General features: G+C 39.9%; 1 protein-coding gene across 14 annotated transcripts in view; it reads right to left on the reverse strand.

Annotated features, from left to right (window-relative positions):
• FGGY (FGGY carbohydrate kinase domain containing) overlaps positions 1-23,864 on the reverse strand; it is a 327,922-nt gene that overhangs the window by 43,496 nt on the left and 260,562 nt on the right. For 13 of the 14 annotated variants that reach the window (XM_075097464.1, XM_075097457.1, XM_075097459.1 and 10 more), the window contains one exon: positions 3,116-3,223. In XM_075097464.1, coding sequence (XP_074953565.1) covers positions 3,116-3,223 — 108 coding nt within the window. Of the gene's footprint in view, positions 1-3,115; positions 3,224-15,145; positions 15,244-23,864 lie in introns of all 14 variants that reach the window. The other variant, XM_075097469.1, reaches the window with a different exon arrangement.

Raw genomic sequence — 23,864 nt, forward strand, 5'->3', positions numbered from 1 at the left:
GATGATTACATCTTAAAAATTTGGTCCTGGAAAAGGGTAATGCAGTGTCATAACTTTAAAAACACAAGAGAGCTTTTAAATTACTCATGAGGTGTTAAGTCCTAGTCCTAGGGAAGCCAATGGCAAAACTCCCACTTACATTACTGGACTCAGGATTTGGCTTAAGAACAGTAAGAAAAAACAACTAACGCTGCACCAAAAATAGGCAAAATGGTAAGCGTGCAGCTCCTCAGTCCGAAGAGCAAGCTGCAAGGATGACTTTTTTCCTGCCCAACACTACCTGAGAACATGTCCTCTAGTCTCTCCCATTCTCTTGCCTGCATACCCTCACTGGAATTCTACCAGGAGCATCTTCTTGGCCCAAATCCCTACATCTTTCTATATCGCACTGCTATAATAAAACACAAGGTGTTTTGTCATCCTGATAGATGCTCCATATGTTCATTGCAGGAAATAAAATGTATACTCTGACAAACAATTATTGCTATTAAAAAAAAAAATATATAGGCTCTGTCTTATACTACATTTATAAATCAGCTTGTCCTTGCGCTCCAGAGTAGCTACCATTATTCACGAAACAAAGTATCAGGTAGAATAACATGGGCTTTTAAGTCAATAATTCAGCAGGTTTTGTGGCCTGTTGATAATATCCCATCAGAGGTGACCATAAAGGCTAAGGAGGCAAAAGTAGAGCTACGCAAGAGCACTGACTATATTTGGCAATACCTATCGGCAGCAAACCACATTAGGTATTTAATTTTTAACAGCATGAGTCTAGTCCTTAACCAGTGTAGGAAAACATATAAATGAAGCATACACATCTGAACATAGCAATAAAAATAATGCATGCCTGTTCTTTCTGAGATTTGCAACAAAGACAAAACTCAAACACGTACACGCATTAGAAACAGAGCTCAGGCCTGAATGCTGCAATCTTGCATAATCTCTTTAGAACATAGGACCAGCTCATAAATTCAGAATTAAATCTGTAAATAAATAGAACATATACATGTGTGATATGATAGCACTTTACACAAAAATGTTACAGGCATTATGAATTTAGATATTTAATTGCCCTTAATTCTAGACATGGCCACATGAGGGTTGCATCTAGAAACCCTTTTCTGCTATTCTTTATTTTATAGTTTGTAATGATGTCATGCCGTCCTTTGTCTCTGTTGTGCAATATCTTTCTTCCTATAAATTTTGAAAATCCAGTGCAAAAGCCCAAACAAACAAGCTTTTTCAAAACAGTCTGAGTTCTTAATTCTTTCTTTGGACTCTATCTGAACCAATTTTCAAAATCCAACAGACTTTTTCGCAGCTTTATCAATAAAAAATTAATTAGAGATTTTCAAAGGGAAGTGTACCAGTTTTACGAAGTTCAACAGATTGTTCAAATTTTATGAAAAGACATCACCTTTGGGCTTAGATTGAGCAATGAAAAGAATCCCAAAACATGTCAATTTTTAATTTGTTTTCAGACACCCTGAAGTATGAGAAAGCAGGGCCTCAAAAAGACTACAGCTTTAAAATTACAAACTTAATGAATGCAACCGATCCTCCACGCCAGTGTGTACATACACTGTTTCCTCCTATGGATCCCTGTGTGTTTTCAGTACATACAACCTCAGGAAAACCACATGAGGTATCAAAGAATGTTTTAATAAGGCAGCTTCCCTAATATACCTAACAGTATTTACAGCTGAGTTTTGCTATGGGTCCTAACAAGGTCATACATTTTTTCCAGCAATTTCTTTAATGACTCAGGAACATCTTGCTCTCTGGTACTAGAATGGATGGGTTTTAAGAAATAATCTTTCTGAAACACCCTAACTCCCATGGTACATTTTTAGTGTAGAACCACCTTGAGCCAGCCAACGGAAAACACTGACTAGCTGTATCCTCTCTAGAGCTTAGTTAGCGCACACCTGCTGCAAGAGCACTTTAGCCATGAGGCCAAGGATGGGTTGGAGATGGGATGGGAAGCAGAGGCTGCAGAAGGGAAGAGGGATGACTCTCCTGCTGAAGCTGTGACACTGTACAGAGAGGAATATCAGATTCACATGGCCGAGGAGAGAGCACAGGAGGGAACACCAATTCAAAGCTCAGTCCTTAGGGTGTGTCTAGGCTTCCTGATCCAGAATTATTTCTGTTTCTCATTCACTGACTGTTTCATATAGAATGTATAAAGTCAGTGATGCCCCAAACTCCTGCTTCCTGCACATATACTCCAATCACCAGGCTTTTAGAAAGGGAGGTGGTGCTAGGTCTGAGTAAGAGAGCAATTATGCCTGCAGTTTGTGAAAGGCTGAACCCACCTCTATGTTTGCTGAGCTTACAGAGGATACTGGGGACTGGGCCCACCTCCCGTAGTTTCTCAAGAGGAGCTTGGCACCTCACCCCTAAGGCCAATCAGTATTTCTGCAGATTGAGTGGGGAGACATGCAGGGAGCTTTAGAAGCTTCCAGGGTTACGCAGCACTTTTGGACTCAAGCCTAAATTCTGTTTTATACATCTAGCCTTTCTTTAAATTTGACATCAGTGTTTTAGTTCTGACTGTCTACCTGTAAATAAGAAAATTCATTTTTAGAGAATCCAGTCTGGTTTTAAGTTTTATTGATAAATTTAATTAACCTAATATAGTTAGACTCTTTGCACTCAAGGAAAGAATTGAGGTGACAATATATGCAGTATCTATCCAGCTAGGATAACAGGTTGATCTTTCATTTATGCCCATCAGTGAGCACAGTTCTATATAACACAGTATGTATCTTTTTATCTCAAAGTCTACCTCAGCCTCCCACTAAAGTAAAGAATGAACGCCTATTTGCCTGTATAATAATAACAATAATTATCACCATCATCATAAAAGGAAGACATGCCCTTAGTGCTCCGCCCCTTATATAATTCCCTATTGGTATGCAAATTAACAGTTTGTAAGACATAACAACCAACTAATTGTTTATTGCTTTCAGCAACATGGTATCTCCTATGATCTTACGGAGGTGTTTCAGGCAGAGCTCTAGCTGAATTGACAGCTAAGCTACCCCAAATAACAGCAGTTACAGCAGACCTCCCATCTTGGATTCTGTTTGTGTCTCCAAACACTTACCAGTTTTCCTGTAGCACTTTGACCTCCTTCATTCAACCACAATCCAGGTACCATTGCAGAGAAATAAGGTCCCCAAACACCAGGCACAAAAATGGGTGTTTCACTAACCTGGAAAAGCAAGAGAAAGCTCTAGTGAATCAAGCTACCTGTCCAAGTAGGTTCCTCACAACTAATGTTTGGCAACTATCAGAGCCCAATACTGAAATGATTCCTGCTCCTCCACTGGAGTTACCAATGTGAATGGAGATGTATAGGTCGAGATAAGGAGAATGTGGAGAAATACACCCTCCATTTGCATAATTTTTAGATGAGGTGACACAGCTGCAGCTACTGACTGCACAACTGCCCCTACTCACTCCCATTACAGGGAGAGAGAAACTGCCCTGTTTCTCCAGAAAATCACCTTACTTAGAATGAACAGTTGGATATAATGCTCTGCTTGACTGTCATCGGAAAATACAGCTAATGTAATCAACAGTGTTAACAGAGCACTCATCCTGTATGTCTTCAGAGTTAAGAGTTGAGGGGGAATCCTGCTGACAGAGGACAGCAAGGTCCCCTGAGATCTGCCATTAACTCCCAAGGCTTGCAGTGGAACCCCAAGCTCCAGAGTTCTCACAGTGCTGTCAGGAGAGTTTGATGCCTTGGGTAGAAGCTGCAAACCTGGGCTTGTGTTAGCCAACAAGAAACATTTACCTGGGTAGACATTAGGTTCTGCCCCTTACTTAGGCTTAGCTTTACAGAAACCACTCTTTCCTTCACACCTGTAAACCCTTTCATGAAGCCCTACCATCCAAAAACTGAACAGGACTGTATTCTACTGCTTGCATACAAATATAACACCCACATATACGGTGATATCCTGTTCCTATACAGTATTTTAGTGGTTAGACCACTCAGGATGTGGGAGACACTGGTTCATTTCCTTTCTCTGCTTCAGAAGATGCAAATTACCAGTTTTTAAGGGTGGAGGGCATTTTTCTTCCTCTTATAAAGCTGTTCCACTTTCAATACACTAGACAGACTTTCTAGACTTCCTTTCCTGCCCAGAAAGAAATCATAAGGAGGTACGCTATCTAGTCTAGCAAGTAAGGAACAGCACACGACAGGGAATGGGGTATGGGAACTTGGGTCCTAGTACTTGCTACAGAGAGTAGTTATGTATTCTGCACTGGTTGAACACTTTAATAGTTCTTGCAGTGGGGGCTGGAGAAGGCAGGTCATCCACTCCCCTGGCAGGCTACTTGGGTTCTCTTTGAAGCACGATTCATGTTTTCTCTTCCAGGACCAACAGAGGTATACACGTTCGAGGTATATGCAGCCATGATTTCGCCGTGAAAAAGAGGACAGCAGTGCAAACCTGTATCATCACATGAGGCATGAATGCACTTCCCACTACTCCATGTTATTGGGAAGGCTGAATCTGCAACTGTTCTCTAGAAGGAGGGAAGTGCTCCAAGAGGAGGAAACATGAGAAGTCCCTAACAAAGTAAGTCTCTATGTTTGCAATGCTGGAACAGCAAAAAAGAAAGGTCTTAAGTCCATGGGACAACTTTTTGTTTATTTAGACCTTGCTCATCATTAGCAAAATTCTAGACCCATTAAGGATGCTTGAGGTTTGCTATTGTCTTCAATAAGGCCTGGACTTCACGTCAAAATAGTTGTGACAAGTAGTAATTAAAAATTCAGGCCTGTTCATGTTAAACTTGATGCACATTCTGCCTGTATTTAAACAGGCCAAATTTTAAAGACAGTTTTTGCTAGCAGCTAGGGAATATGCTCCAAGATGCAGTTTACTGGCATTTGTGCATCACACATGTTTAGTAAATACACCAGCAGGGAGGTTTCTGTACAGACAATAGTCTGCTCAAGCCATAAACTTACATTACAGCTCATTCTCGTCTGAAGTTAAGTAGGAAAACAAAACAAAAAAAAAATCTGGTTTCTCAAAATACATCACTACAGTGTCAAGCAGTTCTGATTTCTCTTAAGTATGCATCTAACAAATACGAGAGTCTTGCTCAGTTCTCCGCTCTCAGCTCTAATGCGCAGACTTACTTTTGCTAAAGAGGTATGCGTGCACATGTGTCTGCATGTCTGCGTAACATTTTGGCTGGCTAAACCCATTAAAGAGCAAGAATAGCTGCACTGAATTTAAAAAGGCATTTATGGCTCCAAGTGGACGAAGCTACGTCAAAAACATTGCAAAGACATTTGGTTTTGTTTTGTTTCCTCTTAAAACTACAAATTAATACAGCTTTGAGTTTTCAACACCTCTATTGGGCAAGCCTTCTTCTAAAATTTCAGTAACAGAATGAAGTGCAACAGAAAGCAAATCCTAAAATAACCTGATTTTCAGACCAATTCCACATCACTGACCTTACTGAAAACAGAGCATAAGGTCAAAATTCCCAGTTAGTATCTGCTCTGAACTAGTGATGTAAGTGTGCTGAGAACACAAGCGTCCCGTCTCACTCCCATCCTATAGCTGTTGACACAAGGCATGTCTCTACAGGTGGGAAGGAACATTTAGGGCAGAAGGGGCCTGGGCTTTTGAAGTCTCATCTCAAAATACTTTTGAGGCAGCAAACTTCGCAGTATTCTGCACTCTACTGTGATTTCTGAAGAAATAATCTAGCTACACCAGATGTATCAAGCTTAAAATCCAACTGCTCTATAGTCTGAAGAAACAAATTAGTCTAAGGATATTAAAGGCACAAAGATGCTTTGTGAACACACAGGAAGTTCTAAACATCAAGAAGGATAATGTAGTTTAAAAAAAAAAAAACAAAACCAACAACAAAAAAACCTTTCTTCTGTCATTAGTCCACAGTTTACCAAATTGTTCTATATGTCTGACAACACTAAAAGGTTTAGATGGATTAAAAGACCAAACTCTCCCTGGAGCCAGTACTTCTGGCCTAGTATTTTGGACGACAACAGGAATTTGCCAGGACAGGATATTTCCGTGCTGGCTCTTCTCAAATTACACTGAGACTTTCCGATCATCTTACTACCAAAGTACCATTTGTATGCATTCCAGCAAACTTTCAACACATAAACAGAGCAAACGAGGGAGTTGTGTATCGCCACACTGATGAATATAGCCAGTGGGGTATTAGGTTATCTCTTTTTTTCTGCTGTGGGAACTTCTCACTGGAATAAAGAACGTTGGCTAGCATGCTGGGCTTTGCTCATGTCGCATCATCAGATTTCCTATTTCCTCCTTCCACTTAAAAACTTTAATTCCTGTTTTGCAGACTCTGGGCTTTGATGCACGTGGAAAGTGAGAAAACTGGGAAATAATATACTCCCCAAAACAGACACCCAATCTTTGAGAAGCAACAAGGTGAACATTCTTTTGTGGAGATATGCATAAGAAATAGCAAATGGTTTCCATTTCCCCTCCTTGAAATAATTTGGATGATGCTTAAGTTTTTCAAGCCATGCAGCAGCTGGCATTAGTATTTTTATAATAAAAAGTCCAAATTCTGTTAGAGTGTACATACCAACCAATCCCACTAAAACACATGACTAGACATAAGAGTAAGGTTGGAGAAATAGTGCAAAGTTTGCCGCAGAACCCAGAAGATAAGCACTATTTGCCAGACTCAGAGCTATTTTTGTTACACTAATACCACGTCCTTTTCATAGCTTTCTATTGCCTTCAGATATTCTTATGATGATATAGGAGGATCAATGTTGTGTCATTAATTTTTTTTCTTTAATGAGCTTAAGAAAATCCTTAATCTTTTTAGTAGAAAAACAAGGTCTGTTTTAGATTTATGGGCAATTGATTTTTATTTTTAAAGCAAATAAGAGATGTCATTCTTCTTTGAAAGTTAAAATACATATTCAAAGGGAGACGCAGATTTTCTGCCTTCTATTTAATTTAAATTCATCCTGTGATACACTCCTATTGTGATGCATATTGACATTTATTATTTTTTACATATAGCGAAACTGAAACACAGAGAGGATATCCGATGCTAGTATGATCTCTGCACAACAATTATTGCAGCAGGAATTTGAAGATGGGAGATGAGAAGAATCTGAACCTATTCATGCTTTGAGTCATAAGCAGCATCTATAAATATTTCAGTTGAACATATTCATACAGAGACTATTGCCCTCATCTGTGATGATGCTTACTTACAGAAGTATTACAGTCAGACAAGCAATTCTACCTCACAGTTATTCTATCTGTGGATGGGGAAGAATTCTTTTGTGTGCAAAAATGTCACCTTTCCATGTCTCCCCAACTACTTGCTCAGCCCATCATTTCAGATGAGATGAGCATTAAGGAGTTCCAAGACTCCTGCTCATTTGAAGGGAAAAAGAATTCAACACCTTCTGAAAGTGAGGAAAAGGAGAAAAAAGTTCTATCTGGGAGGATTTAACCTCAGTGTGTGCTCCATAAAAGATCATACTAATATGTAAGATATGTAAACATTATAGAGCAATCAGAAACAAATGAAATCATGAATTCAGTTTAACAATATTCAGCTGTGGTGCAACTGCCAGAAGGCACTTTTTGTTATGAATAGACCATTTGGATGAGTTACAGACCAGATTTCAACCCTGGCGTGTGCTAGGAAAATCAATGTCAAAATATCTAAGATCAGAAGGTATCAGCAGCACATCTGGCATCCCACAGAAATGAAAAATGTCTTTAAAATACATAATGCTATATAGAACTCAGCTAAAGTATGAAAGAACCTGCTTAAATGGCACTAATATGAGCTCTGTAACATATTTAATTTAGTTTAGCACTTCCCACTTGTCTCTCCCTCAAAAACAGGCAAAAAAATCCACCTCTCTTGTAGAAGTCTATGTGGAAAAAAGCACTACTTACCACTTACAGGCTAACTTACAGCTCATGTAAGTGAATCAAAGGAGTCAGTGCCTTTAATCCAAACTAAGTTCAGCTTTCAGGACTGTAATTTAGTACAAAGAGTGGAACAGAACACAGACCTTCACATACAAGAATCACCTATGCATAAAGCCATCCCATAAAATGAGCAAGTCGCAATGGGAGATTCATTTTACTTAGCTTTGTTTTGCTAGACTAGCCATAATGATCAGGCACACGCTTGTGTTTCCTCCTCAGTTTTATGTAAATGTTACGGTAATAAGAGACAAGATAAAATAAAACAGGCCACACTGGTGAGAGCATTTTTACGGAAGCATGAGTTTCAGCAGAATTTTCTTCCTTAGTTGACACCATCTGTTGCTGGTGGAGGCTTACACAAATTCCTTACAATAACACTATTGGAGAATTTAGCTGTTACCTGAAAAGAAAATCTTAATATTAACAGTGTATACTGCTATGTATCCATCTTCTTCCTTTTTAATTTCTGCATCCTAATACTGGGCCTCTGATATCTGACAGCATTCTAGTATCATTATCAGATTCTCTATTTACTCACAGTATGCAATAGCGAGAGAAAATAAAATTTCAGTAGAACTATTCTTGACTTACCATCACTTACGTGAAAGCCAAATTAAGCCTTCATTCTGCTGTCACAACTTTTTTACAGTAACCATTTGCTAATGAGAAGCTAGGCCAGAAAACTTGTTTGAAAATCACCTCACTTACCAGCTTCTATAGCCAGATATTCAGAATAACAGCTGCTTTTGTTAGGCTAAGGCAGGTATGAAGAAAGATCGAAGATATTAATACAGAGTAGGGAAAGAAACAAGGAAAAGCACTGTATCAGTCACCAACTAATAAATGCTCTTTACAGTTCTGGACTTTGATCATTGACAAGTCAAATACTTTCATTAACTTCTCTGCTGACTTTTAACTTTCAAACTTTCTGACTGACTGTGGATTGAGAATACTGACATTCATTCAATTCAGGGGTTTTACATTGATGCATAAAATCTTGCATTAACAAAACTGTATAATTTTGCTTCTGCTGACAGATGGGTCTTATATAGCTGTTCAACCACAACACTCTGACAAAGAATGAAAGAGATCAATAAAAAAAGGAGCAAATTCAAAGAGAAACCCAAGAATATTTCATTTCTAGGTTTCTGGTTCAAACTTAGGTCATAGTAATAGCTACTGAATGTGTGATTTAATAATAGCACTTTCTGGTGGCATATATATTAACTGGGTGGAGCTGGAGCATGCAATTGTATTTTCAGTGAACTGACACCTACTCTAAAATTGCCATCCTGGCACTATTTCTCAAGCACTAAATGGGTTTAAAACTAAGCTTCGCCATAACTCTGGCTGGAGGTAATTCTCTAGGTTAAGACTATGGTGAGTACAATCAACTTGTTAAAATATATTTACTATTAGCAGTAATTACATATTAAACATGTAACAGCATTCAAGCTTTAACCTGATATAAAATATATTTAAGAAGTAAGGTCTTGGGACACAAGAAATGTACTTCAGAACACAAAGGAAATTAAAATTTATTAATATTCCAATTCCTATAGGTCATATACCACCAGTAATTTATTTGACTGTATTTTAAACTTATGTCCCCTGGCCATCATTGGTTTGCTATGTAGCTGCATAGCTTGTGGTGGCAAGTCACATAGCTCTCTTGCATGTGACAGGTTGGAATCCCATGGGCTATCCACAGTGACAGCGTTGCTCTGCAATGATATTAAGACTAGGCCACAAAAATTTTTGCACAGAGCTAACTTTATCCCACTGGAAGCATGGAAGTCACTTGAGTGACAACAGCATAGGTACGGAACATGGACTTCAGGATTCTGTCTGAACACATCCATCCACAGATGATTTTGGTGATCTGCTTACATGCAGTTGAAGAATTCTGGCTTATGGGATGAAATTACTTTCATAAATGCCTTGCTGAACATACGCTCCATCATTTGTTGCCAAGGCTATGTCACAGGTTTACTGAACCCAGAGACCTGGAAAGTTACCTTAAAGACTCCCATTTAGTTATGAGAATGGCAAGAGAATGAATCAAAACAAAAAAAAATTGTCCAACTGCATCTATCAAGGTTGTGCAACAACAAGAAAAAATATTCAAAGACATCAGGGAATATTTTTGCAGTATAAGGTACTGCAAGATGAGATTTCTGTGGAGCCAAGGCGAAGTTTAAAGAGACAGACAGGAAGGCAGATATCATCCAAACCAGAAAAAAACAACACTCAAGAGAATCAAAGGGTTCTGGGTACTGCCCAGAATGTAAACTTATGGCCAGGACATGGCCTGTAGTGGGAAAGTTGAAACAGAAACACATATTCAGTATTATTCTTTTGCCCAAGTTGGTTTCTTTTGTGTTGGCAGTAGTAAAGACAGTTTTTCTGTCACCCACGTCCCCTCCCTGCCTTTACTACCACATAAGGTAAGTGTAAAGGGTGACTGCCTGCAGGTCTGCAGCTCTGGCAGAGGCATATGTGCCTATTTAGCTTGCAGGTCCTGAAGTAATTGGCCTGAAGGGTCTCAGAGGAGAGTTTACACCCAGAAAATGGAATTGAGAGGCCGAGGGAGAAGACAATGATACTGCTTATTCACACACCATGATAACATTAAGAGCACAGGTCCAGCACATTTCAGTCCAGTAGCACAGCAAGGTTCCAAGTACAGTAGACCCACAAAAGACATGTATGACAATATTAAAACAAACTCCTTTTTTATTTTGCTGCTTATTCTGCACTTGGTAATATCACAGACTTGTATGACAAAAATCAAACCAGCCACAACCACAGTAACACCTTTAAGTAAAAATCACCAGAATTAGAAACATACAGAGAAAATACATCAAAATGTAGACTAGCATCTGAAATGTCTGATTATGATGATTTGGAGCTAGTATTCCAGTTCAATCCCTGCTTTAGTTATTTTCCAGACAAAACTTTCAGTACAACCTAAAAGTAGGAGACACAGATGAATTCTTAAGGACTACTGTTAGCTATTATTCCAAATAGTAACCCTTATGAGAAGGGGAGCAAAACATGAATGACAGGCATGTAGAACTATTTCTAGTTTTCTAAGTTTTCCATAAAACATTAACTGGTCTACAAACTACAGACGAAACAAGGTATGTGATTAATGCCCAGTAAAGAAACCACACTCCCAGTGCAAATTGATTGCCTCTTCTCTGAAAATATTTCAGGTGAGTTATGCGATGGGTCTAAATACTGCACAACCTGGCTTTATATCTAACAAGAACTAATTAGAGGAAAACTGGGCTAAGATTATTAAACATTTCCACTGTGAGATTTTTTATTCAAGACTAAATACAGAAAGGTAGTTGAAGATCTTTTAAATCTTATGATTTTTAATGAATGAATATTTTAGTTACTCAACTTGCACTTAATTGATATTTAAGAGTATAAAGAGAAATTCATCCTTCCATCCTTCAGAGCCAAAGCCTCAACTTGTACAAACCAGCATATTAACCGTCAGCTTCCACGCAGATATGTTGATTTATACTGTCTGAAGATCTGGGCTAACACTTGTATTTAGACACTTAAATAAGTACTCCGATTTTCAAAAAAGCCAAAGACCTCAATTTCCCATTGATTTCTGCTTCAGGAGCTTAGAATATGAAGCCAGCTGTTTAGGTATCCAAATGTGGATTTGGGCACCTACCCTTAGGAGGTATGTTGGCCTTAGTTTTTTAGTGTCCATAATTAAGAATGCTAGTGAATGTCCATACAGGTGAGAGACACCTCTTCAAACAAGGGACAGTAGATACTCAGATACAGAAGAAGAATGAAATCTACTTGCTTCTGCATGCTCATGAGACCTGGACAGGCTGGAAAGCTGGGCCGAGGGTAACCTCATGAAATTCAACAAGAGCAAGTGCAAGGTCCTGCACCTGGGGAGGAACAACCCCATGCACCAGTACAGGCTGGGGGCTGACCTACTGGAAAGCAGCTTTGCTGAGAAGGACCTGGGAGTGTTGGTGGACAGCAGGCTGACCCTGAGCCAGCCATGTGCCCTTGTGGCCAAGAAGGCCAACAATATCCTGGGGTGCATTAAAAGGAGTGTGGCCAGCAGGTCGAGAGAGGTTATCCTCCCCCTCTACTCAGCCCTAGTGAGACCACATCTGGGGTACTGCATCCAGTTCTGGGCCCCCCAGTTTAAGAAGGACAGGGAACTGCTCAAGCAAGCCCAGTGGACGGCTACCAAGATAATCAGGGGACTGGAACATCTCCCATATGAGGAAAGGCTGAAAGATCTGGGTTTGTTAAGCCTTGAGAAGAAAAGACTGAGGGGGAATCTTATCAATACTTATAAATATCTAAAGGGTAGGTGTCAAGAGGATGGGGGCAGACTCTTTTCAGTGGTGCCCAATGACAGGACGAGGAGCAATGGGCACAAACTGAAACACAGGAAGTTCCACCTCAATATGAGAAAAAATTTCTTTCCTGTGAGGGTGACAGAGCAGTGGCACAGGCTGCCCAGGGAGGTGGTGGAGCCTCCTTCCCTGGAGACATTGAAAACACACCTGGACGCGTTCCTGTGCCCCCTGCTCTAGGTGTGCCTGCTCAAGCAGGGGGTTCAACAAGACGATCTCCAGAGGTCCCTTCCAACCCTTACCGTTCTGTGATTCTGTGATTCATGTTTTTCATTTCTTAAAAGTGGGGAAGAATAGAGTTCTTGAAGACAGCTCCTGCAGTCAGCACTTTGTCTCTAAGAAATCTCGCTAGCTCCTAAGGCACACTTCTAAAACTGGCAACTGGATACGATTTTACTAGGCATGCTCCTCACTCAAGGGGATGACCATGTACACGACGTACTGTTTTAAAACTAATCCACCAGCAGAAAGTATAAGGCAGTGTTTGGGGGTTTCCCCCCCCTTGCCCAGAGGATCCTGGTCCTTGAAACAGTTAAACACATCAATTAAAATGTTGCCTAAAACTGACAACAACAAAAAAAATCAAATTTAGCAAAAAAACCCAATGCCCTCTTTTACTCAGCTGGATTTTATTTTACTTTTTAAAATGTAATAGATCAGGCCCTTGCCAAGAGCAGGGAGTGCAAAGGGTCACAGGCTGTACTTGTATAAGTAGCAAAGCTGAAGGTCTGCCACCAGAAGCCAGTTTGAAGTTGCATTTCTGAGAAAAGCTTCTGACAATGGGTGCCATGCAGCTTAACTAACTCACTGTACTCCTTAACAAAGCAACAGACCCATCTACACAGCAGCCTAATTTTAGACAGCAGCCAGGTCCAGCCTCTTCATCTGAGCTGACTATGAGTATTTTATCCTTTTTTTTTTTCAATATACTGCATCAGTTTTTGGCCAATGGTATGTATGGTATTAGTATGTCTTAGTGTACAGCCGCATGAAGAAATTATTATGGGCAAAACCAGGAGGTCAGTTGCCCAGCAAAACCACCTCTACTCATCATCTTTCTGTGGTGTATCGTGTGACAGATCCCAGGGACCTTGCACATTCCACAGGAAACCAGGGCCAGGAGTGCTACTGCAGAGTTGCTGACATTGTGCAAATGCACACTATATATTACTCAGTTAATTTCTTCATCTGCCTGTACTCTTAATACTTGATCATACAACAGAATTTTAAATTTCTTGTTTTGGTTTTTGTTTGTTTGTTTGTTTGGGGGGTTTTTTGGTTTTTTTTAATACCAATCTTATGAAAGAAGCTTGCAATAATATCAGCCTCCAAACATTAACCAGCAAAGCTGGACAACTGAGATTTATTTTTAAAATAATATTTTTCAACTTATAATATTCTGTCATTTTCCTAAGGAGAAAATACAGTACCTACCCTCTCCTACTGTAAATTTTTGACTTCCTCTCTTTGCAACCAAAACTCCAAATTCTAAAGCAGAATATAAAAACAGGAAAAAAAGAAAATTATGTTGGAAGCAAAATGCTCTTAATTTTCTTTGCCTTACTAGTATATATTTTAAAATGGTGAATGGTTAATAAAATACCACTTCTCTGCCAAAAAATGTATTTTTATAAGTCTCCTTTTCAGCTACAAAAAAATGTTAGTAAAATAAGAGACAGAAATAGACAGAGAGAGAGGAGAAAATTTCAAGCATGATTAAATCAAATAGGGTGAGTATATATTTTATTTTCACTATACATTGCCTACCCCATCAGAGCAAGGAAACGCAACGGTAAGAAAGTCAAGTTTGGCTTACTGCATTTAGGGCTGCATTAAACCTTCCCAGTTAATTTTTTCCTCACAACAGGATGAAAACAGAGTGGGTTTTCATATATAATTCAGAAATTATACTGAAATACAAATAATGTATGATACTCAGCCACCAAACCATCACAAGGCTACCAGCAATGCCCTTGCAGCAACTTCCCATTCAAACAAGTTGTCTGTTAGCTGTACATATGGAGCCTGTCGCTCCATGTACTTTTTGATAAAAGCAAAAGAGATGGCCTACAACCTATATTCTCATTATCTCTATGCCATAATAAAGAAGTTCTGAGGAGGATTAGAGATACTGCAAACACATGATCCCATGACCCACTGTTTAAAAGCAGATGATGCACCATGGGAAAAAAATGCAAGGAAGTGTTAGGAGATACAATGTATCTCTCAGCCACCTCATCTTATCTTCACCCAAGAGCACTCTGGCCACACAAGCTGAGAGGGCCACATCTGAACAACATGTTCTTCATGTCCCATTTCATTGTTTCCTGAAATTTGCCTGCTGTTTGCAAAGGATGGGAGCTGTCATAGGACATGAGTGTTTGGAAGTTGGCCACTTAACAGCACAAGCCGGAAGAGGAGCATGGCTTAATGGTATCTGTATCAGGAGCATTGAGTAATCATACTACCATGTTACCTGTAGCCACTTTGTGAGGCAAGCAATGAGACAGGAGAAAGATAAAATCAATGTTCTGGAATAGACACAAACTTCTCAACCTTCTGTGAGATCCTCAGAGAGCTGGCAGATTTCTGCCAGCCATCTCCCAACAGCTGAGTGATCACTTTAGTCACCCACTGTGAGCAGCAGACTCTCATATTTGCATTCAAGTGGGTAATCCATCCATGAAGCACTAAACTCCCAAGTCATATATATGAATCAGGGTCACTAACCTCACATGTGATGGAACAGAGTGGCATCTTGTGACGGAAGAGAGTGGCAGCTTGGGGTTAGGCAGCTCTGTCATCTTTGAAGTTGGATCCTGAGACTCCTGTTATGAAGAGGCAAGTCCTGAACACTGTTCAGGTAAAACTTAAACCAATTAACAGAAAATCTGAGCAATAAAATCTATCATTTGAACTGAGCAACCGGCAAAAAGACCAAGACAGTAAAAAAAGTACTCCTGAGACCAATGGACTGGGGAGGCTGCTTGTGATCCAACATATGATCTTCTAAAAAGATATCATAAAGTAAAAGGTGTTAGACAGATAGATGTACTTGTTTTCTTTGTAGAGGAATGATGCTGTTTTCTTTGTAGAAAGATGAATTTTATGAGGAACTGTCAGACGGTTGAGACACTTGACCCAAGAACTGAGAACAGTCCCCAGAGAGGGGCTGGCACAAGTGGATCAAACTGCTTCTGTATCAGTACAAGGAGAGAACAGCAGGGTCTAGAGAGCAGTTTCAGCTTAACAGTTAGGTCATTCAGGGTCATATATGAGATAGGTCTCAAGGAGATCACAGTGGGAGCAGAGAGAAGTCTAAGCACAGCATCTGTCTCTGGAACTGTCCTGGGCTTGCTCTTTCCAGACACAAAAAACCAATACTGGCGTCCTCAACAGAAAATTTGCACCCCTGTAAGTTTTTATTCCTTGGGTGGGAGGTTAACCTCCTGTGTTTAGTCCATGAAGCAAACTTGGAACTAAGCCTGGGACAACTTGAGAGTTTCAGCACTGGAAGAATGAATTAATGGGTAATCACTCCAGACTCATTCAATGTTCACCATTTCCATCTGCCTAAATCAGAGATGCAAGAACTTCAAATGTCTTATCAGGGACCCTGACTGAATGATCACCTGTGAAACAAAACCTTTAAACCAGATGAATTTTGACTGTGCCAAGCTTGAATGTCCACATACATTTACTTCTGCCTCTGATCAGTACCCATTAACACTAAGCATATTTTTTGTTTCAGCTTGGCAAAGCATACAACAGACGCAGAGTACCATATCATCCTTTTCTTTGTGTTCCCAAAGGTCAAGGTTTCTTACATAAATGGGCAAAAAAAGACCTTTACTCTGTTAAATGGTTTTCAGGATCCAAAACACAAAAAAAAAATAAAGCCCACATTCATGATGGATTCAGAAGCTTTTTGCTAAGCACTTAAGCACTGGAAGTTCTGCATTGATCTATTTTATTGTTTTATTTAGTGAAATGTCTGGATACAGATATACAGATTAACCTTTTTTTTTTTTTTTTTGCTCATATTTACTGTGTCGCCTTCTTTGAAATGAGTACTACAAGTGTTTTGATAAATGGACTGAAAGGTTGTCTGGTTACACCATAGCTTCTACTTGTGTCCTCTGCTGAAATGCTGTAATGCACCCTTCTAAACCAATGGTGTTCCATGACTCACAGCAGTTACTTCTGTGCATCTCATAACAATAGCTCACTGGGGATATAGGGCCACAAATGAGCTAGAACAATTTATACCACCCATTTATTTTTATTTCTCTTCCAATGATAGATCTCCACTGTCACAAAATGCCAATTTATGTGAAGATTATAAATCTTCCAGCACAGACAACTAACTGCAGGCCATTTTAAATATGCACTTTATAACACTACAATTCCTGAAAGCTCATCACAATATTAACTAATTCTTCTCAATGTTTAAAAAATTAAAATCAAACAGTCAAACCAATGATACATATATTCTGCTAATCTGTTGTTAACAGTAGCCAGTAACATCATTTAGGGAGGGGCACAGGAACAGGGTAAACAGACAATAATTCTTCCCCAGAATGTCCTCCCAGCCTCCAGTGAGTTGAGGTTCAAGAAGGTTTCTGTTCTTCCAACCAGCACAAGAGACCAAGTCTTCAAAAGTGACTAAGATTGCAAAAAAAACCCTATTTTTCATGAATGTTAGCAATTTTTCAGTATAAAGCTCAATTTATGCATTAGAAAAGAAATTTACTATAATGCTGACGTGTATATCAATATAAGTCTTTACAAGAATATTGGAGTTTTCTAACTGTCTCAGAATTATTCCTCTAGCTCACAGCCCTTCAGCTTCAGTTCTAACCAGAACTAAACAAACATGCCTCAGATACCACTGGCAGCACTATCTCATTTTAGGAGACTAGTGAGACCTCATCCCAACCTGGAAGTTTAGGAAATGTGCACATGGAACAGCTGTGTTACAAAGACTGGTGGATGAATCGCCTCACTCACCAGATACAAAAATAATTCCACCCCCAAATGATACTTAAGAAAACCCCACCAAGCCCCCCAGCCAAACTCTGTGCAGTCCAAGGCAGGCCCAGTCCTTGTCACTGTGGCTAGGAGACAGCAGTGTGACATGCTGGGCCAGCACAGGAACCAACGGTCTCCCTAATTGCTTCCTAGCACTGACCTTTTCCCAAAGACCTGATGGCAGAACTGTGAATTCTAGGAAGACATGTGCTATCCTGACCCATACGCCTTCCCGGAGATTGTATCATAAGACCCTTGTCTTCTCTTGAAAAGTATTTTCGTAGTTATCTCTAATAACGCGTGGTAGGTAGGCCACGTCTTGATAACCCCAATCCAGTCAACTCACTTTACCAAATGTTGACAAACCTGAAGAAGTTGCAGCATAGTAGCTGACGTGACAGAAATTCAAGGCAAGGGTGGGAAAGAAATCTCAGACATGGCATTTAAACAGGAAACTCAAAGGGGTTTTCCATGTAGATATTATTCCTAACCTTATCCTTTATGGGGGAGAATTATTCTTCAAAACCTGCAGTTCTTGCTGCAATCAATGGGAAATACCAAGGAAAACCAAAATATTTTTACATGAGTTCTGGTGTATTTATCTACTCAGGATGCCCTTCCCACCTACCTTAAGGCCTTTCTTATTTATTTATTGCATAATAGAGTTCATTTTAGAATTTATTTTCCTTTTTCGCCATTTGATAAGTATTCCTTTTATATTAGTGAAGGCCACTACCAATAACAGTGTCATACTTACAGGTAAAATAAATCTTCTTCTGCAATACCCCTGAGTTACTGGAAGCAGATTTACATTATATGGGATATGTTATCATACACTATTTTAAACATATTTTTAAACATTTGAATGACTAAATGGGTAAATCCTGAGAACCTTATTTGGTGTTTATTCAGCCCTTGCTTACTGAGACAAACTCCCAAGGACAGAGTAAACACTGAGAGAGGACCTCAGACCTTCACCCACAGTTATAAACAATGAACTCAGCAGAAACTGTGATTCCCGGCCGACAGTGGGAGAAAAGCAGCAGCTCCTGCTGCTTCTCCTCATGAGCTTCTCCTCATTTTGCTTCCAGAATGATTGTACAAGAAGAGATTTACTTTCTCCCTAATAAGACTCGCCCCATTGAAGACCTTCCCCCACCTGCAGCTGGAGCAGCACCAGGAAACTTGCATGAAGAACTACTGATTCATGAGAGGCTGAAAAAAATTGGAAATGGAGGAAAAAAAAAGCCTTAGTAAGAGGCCTACTGCCCAAATGTTGATGAAGTTTGCCTGACTGAGGGATATGTTGCTGTTAAGAGAAGTAAAAAGATACTCAGAAATACCACTGCATCTATACCACGTTGGACCATGGAGTCCTTAATACCCAGCACTCACCTATCACACCTTTCATTAGAAAGAACTGTCTGCGTAGCTTCAGTTTCAGGCTCATATTGCAAGTACATATAGAAAGGCAACAGTCTGACAGAATCACACAGCAAACCAGCAACACTAACAAAATCTGGGATTTTGACCCCAAATTCCACGCTACCCATTGCAAATATGGCTAATACCAAAAATTTTAAAACTAACAGAAAACTATTAAGCTGTTTTTCATACAATTATTGTATTCTCTTGAAAATTCTATTTAATTGTTTCAGGGCCCAGAGATAAGCTAACCAATGACCAAGGGGACATCCCTAATTTCATTTGTATTTTAGTTATTCTTTTACAGTTCAGTTAAGATTGTGTAAGAAAGGGAGCACAAAAAGGAGTTCTTTTTGTTCACCATCAGATCTAGACACACAGAATAAGCAGGCTGTTCAATAAATTCATACCTACACACAAAGACAAGATAAACAAGGGATCTGGAAAGGCTATTCATTATACATAGATATGACTGTGATCTGAGGGAAATCCCCTATCCAGCTCTCCTCAGAACAGAACACTCCAGGAAGACACTTGGGTTTGCTCAAGGCTGTGGGCTTCAGGCTAATACATTCTTCTGGGTCTAGAGAGGAGCAATCAGAACTGGTTAGTCTGCAGCGCTGATGAGAGTCTTGTACTTGTCAAATCTGATATCATCACTTTGAAGAATATAGAAAAGGAAAGATAAAAATATTCTGTTACAATGAAGGGCCACTGCTGCTGATAGACTTTCATGAACAAAAGTGAGAATAACGATACATAAAGAACGAATAAAAACTAAGTTGCTTTACCCTGTCCTCTACAGGGAGTGATGCTATGCTATCTGAACATCAATGAAAGAAGACAGTTTTATAACTTTCCCAGCTACAGAATCCAGAATACAGTCTCCTTCCTACAACAGAAGAAACAAAACCCCAAAACCCTATTAAACTATACAACTGTTTTAGTTAGGAAATAAAGGTACAAGATACTAGCTTCTAGAGCTAGATCTACCAACCTTCACTCCCACACTGCTTTAAGCAGAGAGGCCCAAATTAGGCAGCCCAATATTTCCGGCAGCCAGACCAGATAAATCTTACTAGTGTCAGCGTAAGTATGTAAGAAGCTCAGTCTCTCTTGCTCACTCTAAGGCAAAACATGGAAAAAGGAGTGAGGAATGGGAAAGGAGCCCTATTAGCAGTCAGACCTGGAGGAAGCCCAACATAAGCCCTTATATCCATTGTGCTCACATCAAAAATAGAAAATCCAAGGCAGGAAGAAAACAGATCTCTGGTTTACACACCGTTTATCACGCAGTGCAATACACTATTGTCTGTAGTGTGTAAACACTGTCATTTTAGAACACAGAAGACCCTTGCAACATACAAGGCAAAATTTCCAACTCAAATGTCATAGACTCCCAAAGCACTGCATAGGTGCAGTTTGTAAAAGTAAAGACATAACAATTAAAAACCTGCTACACTTCAGGTTTAGCTTCAGTCTCCCACCTAATGAAACTGGAATAACAGTTCCTACTCTCTTACTCCATTCATTCACTGTTGCAAAGAACCCCAAGACCACCAAAGAGAAGACAATGCAGAAAGGCTTAGTATTATAAATCTGACACCCTAATACATGGCTCTGTGTCACACAGGGTAGTTTGCAGTTAACCGCAGTATGGAAACCACCACATCTGTCGGAATTTTCAAAGCAAGCATTTTCACTAATGTCAGTGAGACGTCTCTAGGCTACCAGCCTTCATATAGTCTCCAAGCAGAATATTTTTCAAAGCATTCACTCTGTCCACATCTATTCTTTGAAACTTTGAACTCAAATAATCTGTTCACAAAAGGGAAGGAGAGTTGACTGCACAGTTTTCTGGACATGCTACTAAGCATTATCTAGTTTATGTACAATAGAGATTGTATTGCTTTCAGCTGCATTCCTCTGAACAGGTTGATTACCAGCAAAGCAATGGGGTGCAAAACTTGGATATTTCTGACAGGCATACACTAAATAGGAACATCCTGTCCTCCCAGTCACCAAGACATACCTGAGCTTTGAACTATGTCAGGCCAGGAACAAAGGAATCTTGCTCGTAAGAAAAACTTTTAATAACTCATTTACAGAGAAAGCCTCCCTTTCATCTCTGCCAAGCTTTAGGAAAGGCTAGGAGGCAAGCAGAAATAAACATTATACAGACTCACCACTGCTGGCTCTAAAGTAAACTCTCCAACTTCCTATTTACATTTCAAGATCTTAAGCTTTGTGGTTTACTAGTTCTGCAAGTAAGTGCTTTGGGTTTTGGAGGCTGCCTGCACATGATCTCCCATCACTACTGAAGTCTTCCTAGCTTTTATTAATATAATAAGGAGGTCAGAAAAGCAACTATCTTTTATATACCCTGCTAGCAGAAATATTTTACTTCTTGCCTTTTAAAAACAAAACAAAGCAAACAAAGCATACAATGTCAAATTAATGCCAGCAAAGGGGATATTACAGTTTTGTTTGTTTCTTTTTCAAACCAAGGATGGTAGAACATGGAACAAGACAAGACTCATTAAAAAAGGGTGTGGAGGACTTCTCTGAGTGACAAGTAGAAGAAGGGGGCAATTTTATGAATATATAACGCTTCTAAGGTCATAGGCTGAAAACGCACCTAAACAGACTTTATGACCTTTTCCTCAGAAGGCTAAATCTGTGTACACTAAGGACGGGCAACCTGTAACAACAGTTGCGAAGTAAATGTGGTTTTCATTTCATGCAGCCCTCCCTGAATGTAAAACATCTTCATTAGCTGGGAAGTCAGCACTGTGACTGCTGCCAAATGCAATATATAAGCCAGCAGAACTGAACTGGGTGAGGACAGAGCAAGGGAGAGGTTCCTGCGATACTAACTTTTTCTCCCATTTGAAAGACACTAGCCCTGTGACTCTGTGCAGAACAGGCCTTAGAGAAGACTATTAAAAAACCAAAAGGGCAGGCGCTTATCCATTTCATAAAGCTTGCACAGCTCATTTGAAAAAGTTGTCTAGGCCCTAGCTTCAGTAGGTTTGCTTTTGTTTTGTTTTTTTTTTTCTCTCCTACTGCATTCATCCCCCTTCCCCCCACTCACTTGACCCTCCCCAAACCAGCCCCTTTCCCCTGGTCAGAAGGAGAACAAATTGCTGCCTTTGCTAAACCCTGGGTCACAGCCAGTTGGCACTCAGACACGCTGCCCCGGGCTTCTGGCCCTGTCCCCTCGGAAACTGCACGTTTCACGTCAGGGATGCATGTGTAGCAGTGACTGAAGGGTGCAAGGCTGAAGTGCTGCACGCAGTCCTCCGACTCACTCCAGAAACACATTGCTTAGTGCCATCCCACTAGATTAAATATAACTGGCAAAGCAAGTACCAGCCTATTTAGTCCCTGCAAGTTTTCCCCTCATCACAGATGATTTCAAGCAGCTGAGGAGTCCCTGTGCAGTAATTACTCAGAAGTCTGCTGCTTTAACAACGTGGCATGTTCTGAAGAGGAGACTCTCGTATCAGAGCCAAAATATACTGAATCCACTTGCTGGTCTGGCTCCCACCGAGATTACAGAGATCAGGCTATGAGAACACTTTGAGCCAGCATGTCTCTGCAGTCTCCACTCCAGGATGTACTGCAAAGGACACGTACTGTGCATGCTTTGGGGGTGGAAACGTGCTTTGCACTCTATTTGTGTGAACAAAGCTGGCAGCTTGGCCGGATATTGTGGAGCAAAGAAGCTCTATTGTGTTTGCCAGTCATCACGAGAATCAAATGAACAAATTTAGAATAAGCAAATTGGGATGAAGTTCCTTTAGCAGAAAACAGGCAAAGACTAGTCAGGCTTGGTAAAAGAGAATATGGGATATTCTTCCTGAAATAATCCATAATAAACACTGGTACAGCAAAATGATCTGCCCATTTTGCTGTTCATGTAGTTGCTCAAGCACTGTCTTTTAGACCATGTAGTAAATCTGAAAACATAGAAGATAAATTACTTGTGCCTCTACAATTTTAAAAAAAATGACTCAATTATAAGCTTCAAACCACACACACGTCGTCACCTGCGGAAAAAAGAATTGCCCACCAAGCCAGGTGAGTCAGTTCCCAATGACAAGACTCAGAGAAGTAACAAAAACAGATGCAAAGGAAAAGACTCCATCTAAATGTGAAAGGATTCTCTGACAGAAAAAATACGAGACACTCTGGACAGTAAGGAACACAAACCTTTTATATTTGTGACTCAAAATGCTAGTAAATTTGGACTCGCCCTGGCTCGGTAAGCTGAAATCAAGCCAGACAATGTTCCCATTAGAAGCTGCCCTGGCTACTTACTACAGCTGTGAATCCAAAAAGGTGTTAGAGCAAGAATGACAAATATTTTCATAACGGAAAAACTGTTCTGCGACAAGTGCAAAGCAGAACGCTGATCTCTGAGCCTAATTCACCACAAAATAGGCAGAAATGAGAGTTTATACATGTTTTATGAACAGGGCTGTTTTATATGGATCTCTCCTACTTTATTCAATATGCATAAATAGCACATATCCTGTATGCATACCAGATTAGCAAGGGCCCCATATTGCAGACAACAAAAAAGAAGATGGGGTGTTGCAGAAGATGATCCCTGCTCTCTCTCACAATGGGCTTCAATATCTCTGGATCTTGCAGCTCTGCATGCATGTCCCCCCTGTCCTCCATAACAGTCTTGGTCTGGGGGAAGAGGCCCTATGCCCTAGTGACTCCAAAACCCTCAGCACTCTCAATATTCCCAACTTCAGACCTATCATTTTTTTTCTGCTTACCATTTTAAATTACTTCAAATTCCTTTCACAACGTCTGGCTACCAAAATCCGGTCCCAGTCTGTCAGGTGTCACATAAGTTTATTCAAAGCTGAACTCTCTTTGACAAAAAACTTACAGTCCAATGGAACATTTTACTTTGAGGAAAAAAAAAGTTTTACAATGTGAATTTAGTGCCCAAAAGAAGAGTGCTATGCTGATA

Source organism: Phalacrocorax aristotelis, chromosome 6 (genome assembly GCF_949628215.1).
Source record: "Phalacrocorax aristotelis chromosome 6, bGulAri2.1, whole genome shotgun sequence".
NCBI lineage: Eukaryota > Metazoa > Chordata > Aves > Suliformes > Phalacrocoracidae > Phalacrocorax > Phalacrocorax aristotelis.